Source organism: Daucus carota, chromosome 5 (assembly GCF_001625215.2).
Source record: "Daucus carota subsp. sativus chromosome 5, DH1 v3.0, whole genome shotgun sequence".
Taxonomy (NCBI): domain Eukaryota; kingdom Viridiplantae; phylum Streptophyta; class Magnoliopsida; order Apiales; family Apiaceae; genus Daucus; species Daucus carota.
Window position 1 is genome coordinate 12,654,497 of NC_030385.2, and position 9,811 is coordinate 12,664,307.

Here is a 9,811-nt window from a genome sequence, read left to right on the forward strand (position 1 = left end):
AGCAATGCCTTTAAATTGGTAGTAAAACAATGGAGATGGCGGAGATGAATACGACGGAGGTGGAGGAGGTGACGTTGGTGGAGTGGTGCAAGAGGAGAATGTGGAGGTGGAGTGGATATTGGAGGTGTAGTTTGTGCACTAAGTTAGTTTGTATTTGAGCACTTGCCTATATATATAGGCTAGTGATCCAATACAAAGCAACCCTTAATTAAAAAATAAAACCAATATAATTTAGTGATATTCTCTTTAGAAAATAATGATGTGTTGCAAGGATTAGTGATTTCTCCCATGACTAGATCACCAGGGATGGCAATTGGGTCGGGTATGACAAAATCCATATTCAAACCCGAAATTTCTATCCATACCAGAACCTGAAAAATACCCGAAAATGGACCCAATCCAATGGATTTTGGATCGGATTCAGGTATACCCAAAACTGGAGCCTAAAATCCAAAAATATCTATAATTATAAATATTGAAATCACTTGAAATCGAACACGCGATATGGAGCAATCGGGGGAGATGAATTTTAATGTTCCAACTTCAACTATTATACCATATCAATTTTTTTTATATATGTATAATGAATATTTTATTAATCAGCCCAGTTAACAATATTTATCACTCGAAAATGTTTTGTTCACCATATCACTCGTTTGAATTATACAATAATATGTATATTGCATAATGTCCAGTATATAAAATAATATACAAGGATATTATATATAATTTAATATAATGTGTAATATATAAAGTTATACAAAATTATATATATATATATATATATATATATATAGGAATGGGATCAAATAAAAACTTTTTTAAGTTACAAACTTACAAACTTTTTTGGGCCATCAGATTAGATTTGATCCTAGGGCTGGGGCTGACTTAAAATTTTATAATAGAGGGGTAATTTAGTCAATTTACGTTTAAACAGTTATAACCTATATAAACTAAAAAATTAACAGAACGTATTATTGTTTGTTGGAAATTTTTGCCGGCTAGAGAGAGAAGACGCATCGGAGAGAGACGACGGCGAGTTTCTGAGCTGGAGAGAGAACAACGCGGTTTTCGACTACAGATTTATGCATACTTGAAGGTAAATTACTGTTTTTTTTACATAAATTTGCTGTTTAGTTGTTTTCTTCAGCTCGAGATATACGATTTGATGTGTTTTACTTGTTTTATTGTTTTTTCTTTGACGCCTGTACTGTATTCGTCGGGATTAGGTTGTTTGGAGGTGTTTTGTGGTGTTCGATTGAATATTATAATAAAAAATTTGTTTTTTTAGGTGGAGATTTGGTTATTACTCTGTACGATTGTTCTTCTTGTATGCGATTGTGCTATGGACTTGAATTCAGGTACGACATGATTTTCTTTGAGTTTAGTTTGTAGATTCTTTTTTTAATCTGAATGTTTGTTGTTTCGTTGAATGTATGATTAACTTTTGTTGAACGAGTTGTATATGAATCAATTATTATATGTAATTATAAAGTGTTTGTTGAATATTAGTATGAATTCTGTTGAACGATATGTATATGACTTAAATATGTTGAATTCTGGTTGTATTTATGTTGAACTTTGTTTACGTGCATCTGTTGAATATAATGACTTATAAGTGTACTTATAAGTATGAATTATAATTGTATTTAATTTGTTGACTGTAATTATAAGTGTTTGTTGAATATAAGTATCAATTTTGTATGATTACTCTTACTTGAGTACTTTTTGGGATTTGAACAAGATATTTATTGAATCTTTGTTTTCTTTATGTTGAACTTTGTTTATGTGTAACTGTTGAATATAATGTTTTGGGATTTTCAGTTTAGTTCTATAACTTTTTCAGGTTTTGGTGATAAAATTGCTCAAAACTTTGATGCTAATACATTGCCTATGGATGTTGTGGCTATAGAAGATGATGATTTGTCTTTGGGAGAAGTTGATGATTTGTCTTCGCGTAAATATGTATCTCCAGGTTCTACAACGTATTGGTTGCCTTGTATGGTTGATAGTAAACCTAATGTTGGAAAATCATTTAGGAGTATAGATGAGGCTGCGCATTTTTATGTTGATTATGGTCGTTCTTGTGGATTTGATATTAGGCGTGGTAGTGAGAAGCGATATCGAGATGGACGTATTCAATCGAAACGTTTTCACTGTTCACGAGAAGGCTTTTATTCTAAAAATGGTGAGAAGAATGATGATGGCTCATTTTGTTCAAAACAAAAGAGGAAAAGTATGTTTACTAGATGTGGATGTCCTGCTATGATTGTGGTGAAACATACGAAGGGTTCAATATATGAGATTACTTTGTTTATTGAACAACATAATCATAGGTTTGCTAGTGCTGATGGTAAGAAGTTTTTGAAGGCAAACCGGTCAATGACTGTTGCACATCAAAATTTTGCATTTGATTGTTCAAAAGTCAGAATAGGTCCTGCTCGTGCGTTTGGTTTAATGAAAGAGTTTGTTGGAGGGTATGACCAGATTGGGGCAACAGTTGTTGATTTTAAAAATTGGAATAGAGACTTGAAGAACATAATTGGGAATGCAGATGCACAAGTAATATTGAATAAATTTCAATCTTTGAAGGATTCTTCTAATGGCAGATTCTACTATGAACATGATGTGGATGAGTCTGGAAAATTGACAAAGTTATTTTGGGCAGATTGTGTTGGTCGTAGAAACTATGATGTGTTTGGTGATGTTATTTCAGTAGATGCCACATTTAGTACTAACAAGTAAGAAATTTATGTTATTTTCTAAAGTATTTTGTGTATAGCTTATTCTCTTTTTTCTTCAATTCTTAATAAACATATATTTGTTTTCAGGTATAACATGGTTTTTGTTCCAATCTGTGGTGTTGACAATCATAGAAAGTGTGTAACTTTTGGTGCTGGTCTACTTTCAAAAGAAGATATAGCTCATTACAAATGGATTTTTCAAGCTTTACTAAATTGTATGGGGCGACATCCATTATGCATATTGACTGATCAATGTGCTGCAATGAAACAAGCAATTGCTGATGTGTTTGATAAAGAAAAGACAAGGCATCGTCTTTGTATGTGGCACATCATGAAAAAATTTCCATCCAAGGTATGTTCTGTTGAACCTCCATAACATTTGTGTTGAATATATGTATTTGTGTTGAATATATGTTTTATTGGTGTTGAATACATGTCTTAGGGGTGTTGAATATATTGATTTGTGTTGAATATGTGTTTTAGTAGTGTTGTTGAATATGTGTTTTAGTAGTGTTGAATATATCTATTTTTTATGTTGAGAAATTTGTATGCCTGATATTTGTTAGTTTTTTTTTAAAATGTATTTTTAGGTTGGTGTGGTATTGGCAATGGATGGTGGATTTTTATCAAAGCTTAAACCTTTTGTATGGGGTGAAAATTTGGATATATCTGAGTTTGAAGCTGGTTGGAAATCTTTGATGGATGAGTTTAAGATGACTGACAATGAGTGGTTGTGTGATATGTATGAATGCCGACATTTATGGATTCCAGCATATTTCAAAGAAGATCCTTTATTAGGAATATTACGGACAACATCTTGGTCAGAAAGTGCAAATTCATTTTTTAGTCATTATCATCAACCTGGTGATACTCTATCTCAGTTTTATCTACGTTTTGAGACTGCAATGGATAAGCAACGTAATATCAATTCAGACTTGAATCATAAGTCTAATGTTGCGTTCCCAAGTACTGATACAAAACTATTTTTGGAGAAGGATGCTGCAGAGTTATACACACGTGAAATATTTTATAAATTCCAGAAACAAGTACGAGATGCTTGTTTCCATTTGGTAATAAAGGATATGAGTGGTGTTGAAGTAAAGAAGTTTGTTTTACATGATCTTAAAGCTGCTAAAGAATTTCAGGTATTTCTGAAGTACTAGTAGATTGCATTTGATTATTATTTAATGCCTTTTTTAGTGTAATTTATTTTTTATGTTTGCATGTATTGTATATTTCGTATACAATGTCTTAGGGGTGTTGAATATATGTTTTAGGGTTGTTGAATACATGTCTTAGGGGTGTTGTATATATTTATTTTTGTTGAATATATGTTTTAGTAGTGTTGAATATATTTTAGTTTGTGTTGAAATACAATTCAATTTGTGTTGAATATATGTTTTAGTAGTGTTGAATATATGTAATTTATTTTTCATGTTTGTATGTATTTTATATTTGATATTAAATCACTTATATTTGGTACAGGTTTTGCACATTTTGGAAAATCATAAACTTGAGTGTTCTTGTAGGATGTTTGAAAGAATTGGTTTGCCATGCAGTCATTTGATTCTTGCATTAAAACAAGTTCCTGTGCACAAGCTCCCAAGGCATCTTGTTCTGAATAGATGGATGAAAAATGCTGAGAAAAATGCAACAAGATTTGTTTCAAGCACATCAAGTGATGATAAAGAGAAATTTAGTGTTATTGTGAATGATATTTGGTTTGATTTCAATTCGTGTATGGGGTTGGCTGGTGACAATAAAGAAGCACTTGATTTGATTCAAAGTTGTCTAAAAGATGTAAAACAGAAGTTACGTGGTTGGAAATTTGAAGGGAAGCTAGTTGTGGGAAACAAGAAAGATGTTGTTGAAAAGTTTATTGGATCAGAGATTCCAGTTAACATTGAAGTCAAGCCTCCAAATCAATGTCGGAACAAAGGGTGTGGAACAAAGAGAATTAAGAGTGCTGCTGAAAAATCAACTATACTTTCTGGTAAACTAAAGAGGATTTGCAGGTATTGCAAGACAGAAGTTTATCATGACTTTAGGAATTGTCCTGTAAGAAAAATGCAAAATTTGGATGAGAATTCTGCTGGGAAGAAGAAACAAAAACAAAGTACAGACAACAGTGAAAGTGGCATGGGTGACAATTTTGAACTCTAGTTTTTGTATAGTTGAATATTTGTTATTTTGAAGTTTTGTTTTGTTGAATTCTTATATAAATAATGTTGAACAGATATACTTTCATTCTTGAATTTCTATATAAATAATGTTGAACACATATATTTTCATTCTTGAATTTGTATATAAATAATGTTGAACTAAAACAAATTAAAATAGAGAATAAAATGGATCCAATCTCTATATAATAAAAAATCTTAAGGGTTTGGTTGGGGGTATAGAAAGATGTCATTTTTTATTTCAATTTATAACCCTAATCACACACTTGCGAGATATTGTTTGGGGTTTTATTTGGGATATAGAATAACTCATGAATTCAACCGTCTTTGTACCCATGTTCAACACAGATAAATGTTGAACATGGATTCATGGGCTGTTGAACTGGGGAAGAATAGTACATATAAAATACATTGATACTAAAGAAACAATTATATACAGATCAATTAGCATAAAATTATATATTTTCATTCTTGAATTTGTATATAAATAATGTTGAACTAAAACAAATTAAAATAGAGAATAAAATGGATCCAATCTCTACATAATAAAAAATCTTAAGGGTTTGGTTGGGGGTATAGAAAGATGTCATTTTTTATTTCAATTTATAACCCTAATCACACACTTACGAGATATTGTTTGGGGTTTTATTTGGGATATAGAATAACTCATGAATTCAACTGTCTTTGTACCCATGTTCAACACAGATAAATGTTGAACATGGATTCATGGGCTGTTGAACTGGGGAAGAATAGTACATATAAAATACATTGATACTAAAGAAACAATTATATACAGATCAATTAGCATTCATGCAATTACATATCTGTTTCTTGGTGACCAAGGAATTATGTATTATGCAAAATGCACATAATAGCAATATATTTACAAGCAAAAGATTTAAAAGTCTGATCAAATTGTGCTTAGGCACGTCTTTGTCTTTTTGCAGGAGCTTTAGTATCCTTTTCCTTTTTTTCTTTCGCTTTCTGCTTCTCCAATTCAGCTTTTTTCATATGTTCATTAAAAATCTGATACTCCACATGATGCTTCTGTTTGTTGCATTCATGCAATAGAATCTGGTGTGCATATCTTGTCCTCAGAACATCTAGCTGTTGGTCTTGGACTTTTCCCTCAACAGCGAGTCCACAATCCCAATTTTTTGAAACACCCTGGTAGTGCTCCATGTGTCTCATGACAAAAAGACCACAATCAATATGATTGTGCTCAGTTCTCCACTTCATTTCCAATCTAACAGGCACAAGAGAAGCTATGTCCTTCGCCTTTGAATGATTTTTTAAAACCATGTATCTTACAAGGAAGTTTCTCTGTTAAAAAGCATACATTAATTGAGAGAATTCCATGTCAAATTCAAGTCAAAAAAGAATATGATCATTTTAATAAAGTAGTAATTACTTACAATATTTTGAGGTATTTGCTGGTACTTTGCATCGAAATCTGGCTGCAGAGCACTACTATCAATAACCTCAAAACTTGGTTTTTTTATGTTGAAACATAAGAGGTAGTGATGGTCGGAAACTGTCATGCTGAAGAAAATCTGTTGGAAAATATTAAAACAGTAAAATTAATAAAAATAGAGTATATAATGAATGCTGTGTCTAAAAATCAAAAACTCAAAACAGTAAAAACAATGATAAATGTTGAACATGGGTTAATGGGCTGTTGAACTAGTTGAATACAGTGATATTTAACAAAGAATTATATTAAAACATTTAAATTAATTAAAATAGAGAATATAAAGGATCCAATCTCTACATAATGAAAAATCATAAGGGTTTGGTTGGGGGTATAGAAAGATGTCATTTTTTATTTCAATTTCTAACTCTTATCACATACTTACGAGATAGTGTTTCGGGTTTGATTTGGAGTAGAGAAATAACTCATGTTCAACCCTTTTTGTAGCCATGTTCAACACTGTTAAATTTCTGATCAGTAGAAGATAAAAACAATAACTCAAAAGGGTTTGGTTGGGGGTATAGAAAGACCTCATTTGTTATTTTAATTTTCAACCCTAAGTCACATATTTATGAGATACGGTTTAGGGTTGGGTTGGGGTATAGAAATAACCAATGTTCAACCTCCTTTGCACCCATGTTCAACACAGACAAATGTTGAACATGGGTTATTGGGCTGTTGAAGTAGTTGAATACAGTGATATTAAATACATGATTATATACAGATAATTAGTCATTCATGCAGCAACATTAAAATAAGTTAAAATTATAGTTATCATATATATAATATCACTGAATAATGAAGTAAATATTTTACCAAGTCAACATTGTTGAATTTGATGTGATCATAAGCAGCCAGAACATCATCAAAATCTCTTACAAACTTTTTGAAATGTTGCTCTTCCTCCTCTGAATTTGAATGTCTCAAAACATAGACCTACAAGTAATCATAAAATGTTATTCACATGGTATAATGATATATTTTACTTTTTAAATTCTATTGACAATTCACTTACAGTCACATGATGAGGAACAAATAGTCTCAGAGGTGATTGTTCTGCTTTATACATTTCATTCATATTCAGAATGTGGCAGAAAGCATCAACAACTTGTGCTGTCACCAACTGTTTCGGCTGGAAAGAAATGCAATTTGAATTGTCCAGAATTGCGTTTGCAGTGTCAAAGTAAAGGAAACTGTTGCAACACAAATATTATTAAATATTATCCATATACTCAACATAAAATGATACAATATTCAACAAAAATCTTAATTTGACTGGAGGTTAAAAGAAACTTACTATCCTTCTGGATCAATTGTCAGAAGCCAATCTTTCAACTTTTGCTCTTCTTTGTTAATCTTTGTGCTGATTCTTGTTAACCTTATTTTCCAGGGAGATTTCAACACTTCAGCTGCATGTATTATTCTTTTCCCCTTGTCCACCTGTGCAGCTTCTTCTTCTGATTTTCGCTGTCTTTCAAGCTCTGCTTCCTTTTCAACTTGAGTCAATCCTAAAGAAAAACTAGGAAGGACTTCTCCAGAGCTTTGCACATTTGGTTGGGCAGTTGTTTTTATTGTCAGCTTCTGTGGAGGAGGAACAGTTGAAGATACTACATTCATCCTTCTTGATGTGTTGAATATAATTTTTACTTTCTTTCCATCCTATTGATCATTATAACATTCAGTTAATCACTATAGAAGTAACCCATGTTTAACCTCATTTGGACACATGTTCAACACAGATGAATGTTGAACATGGGTTAATCGGCTGTTGAACTAAAACAAATTTAATATACTAAAACAGTAAAATTAATTAAAATAGAGAATAAAATGGATCCAATCTCTACATAACAAAAACTCTTAAGGGTTTGGTTGGGGGTATAGAAAGATGTCATTTTTTATTTCAATTTATAACCCTAATCACACACTTACGAGATAATGTTTGGGGTTGAGTTGGTTTATAGAAATAAACTATGTTCAACCTGGATTGAACCCATGTTCAACACAGACAAAAGTTGAACATGGGTTATTGGGCAGTTGAACTAGTTGAATAAAGTGATATTAAACCCACGACTATATTATATTAAAAATTCTTAATAGTTTACCTTTTTAACAAGCTGTGCTGCTTTACGTGAACTGACGTCAAGAGCTTCTGGTGCTGCTTGTTCTTCAACTGCTTCTTCTTTATCAGCTCCGTGTTCAGCAACAGGCATCTCAGTATCACTGGTGTGTTCATCGTGAAGCCCAGATACAGCCTCCGTTGCTATCCCAACAACATTTACGTTGCTTGCCATTTCTTGGGCCCTGATTTTTTCTTGGTAATCCTTTTCAGCAGCATCAAGCATTCTGATCACCTCACTTCCCATTGATGACTGCACCGGAGAAACAGTGTTCTCAACTGGTTTTTCTTGCTCAATTTCTTTTGATGACTGAACCGGAGAAACAGTCTTTTCAACTGGTTTTTCTTGCTCAATTTCTTTTGATGACTGAACAGGAGAAACAGTCTTTTCAACAGGTCTTTCTTTCTCAATTTCTTTTTGCACTCCATCAGCTCCTTTTTCTGTTTCAACTTCTCTTTCTTCCTCAACTTCCTGAATATTTCTTTCCTTTTCTACTTGTCTTTCTTCCTCAGCTTGTTTTTCTGCTTGAACTTCTCTTTCTTCAGAAACCGGATTGCCCAATGGTTCAAAATTATATTGAGAAGCTCCGTCAGTTTCTTTTTCTTGCTGCCTTGATTGATTTTCAAATTGGTCAGCCTCACTACAGACAAAAACTTGGGCAGCTTCAACCCTCGTCAGAAACTCTTCATTATTATTTACAGTGTTGTAATCAATACAACTTTTCAAACATTTGTTGAATTGTCTGTTTGCAGCATCAAATTGCTTTCGACTTTCAACCAAGATAAAAGCCAAATTCTCTAATTCAACAATCATTTGTTCCTGTAAAAAACAATATCATATATTCAACAACATTGATATATATATTCAACAAAATATTGAAACTTAAAGACATATCCTAACAAATTCAACAAATTTTAATTTTAGATTCAACAAAATATTTCAACTAAAAAAAACAATCTAACATATTCAACAGAATTGATATACAGATTCAACATCATATTTCAACGAAAAGAAACAAACTAATATATTCAACAAAATATTGCAAGTCAAAAAAACAAAGTCATATATTTACTTACTCTCTTTCTTTCTTCATCAAGATTTCTATCAACTTCTTGTGTCTGTTCAGTGCTTTCATCTGCAGACCTGATTCTTCCTTTTCCAAATAAATTTTCAGAAGTTTCCTTCCTTTCTCTTGCTCTCAAATCTTTATCTGACCAAGCTGTGAATCTTGGTATGGTGCGGACAACTTCAGTTTCAATTTTAATCCACACTCTATCCACATAGAACAACTACATATAA

General features: G+C 32.0%; 2 protein-coding genes across 2 annotated transcripts; both read left to right on the forward strand.

Annotated features, from left to right (window-relative positions):
* The first annotated feature begins 1,225 nt into the window (after positions 1-1,225).
* On the forward strand, positions 1,226-3,818 carry LOC135152735 (protein FAR1-RELATED SEQUENCE 5-like). The gene is made up of 5 exons (XM_064093823.1): positions 1,226-1,361; positions 1,847-2,741; positions 2,832-3,096; positions 3,335-3,750; positions 3,785-3,818. Exons 1-5 carry the CDS (start codon positions 1,346-1,348, stop codon positions 3,816-3,818), a joined length of 1,626 nt encoding a protein of 541 aa, XP_063949893.1. The 5' UTR covers positions 1,226-1,345.
* Positions 3,754-4,969, forward strand: LOC135152557 (protein FAR1-RELATED SEQUENCE 1-like). The gene is made up of 2 exons (XM_064092815.1): positions 3,754-3,889; positions 4,230-4,969. The coding sequence occupies exons 1-2, from the start codon at positions 3,827-3,829 to the stop codon at positions 4,905-4,907; spliced, it is 741 nt and encodes a 246-aa protein (XP_063948885.1). The 5' UTR covers positions 3,754-3,826; the 3' UTR covers positions 4,908-4,969.
* Positions 4,970-9,811: the final 4,842 nt, after the last annotated feature.

What these genes read in the sequence shown, in the direction of transcription:
- LOC135152735 (XM_064093823.1), top strand. An exon ending in GCCACATTTAGTACTAACAA is followed by an intron (nt 2,742 to 2,831) that starts GTAAGAAATTTA and finishes ATTTGTTTTCAG; the next exon opens with GTATAACATGGTTTTTGTTC. An exon ending in TTGGAGAAGGATGCTGCAGA is followed by an intron (nt 3,751 to 3,784) that starts GTTATACACACG and finishes TATAAATTCCAG; the next exon opens with AAACAAGTACGAGATGCTTG.
- LOC135152557 (XM_064092815.1), top strand. Translation starts at nt 3,827, where the DNA reads ATGAGTGGTGTTGAAGTAAAGAAGTTTGTTTTACATGATCTTAAAGCT. An exon ending in AAGCTGCTAAAGAATTTCAG is followed by an intron (nt 3,890 to 4,229) that starts GTATTTCTGAAG and finishes TATTTGGTACAG; the next exon opens with GTTTTGCACATTTTGGAAAA.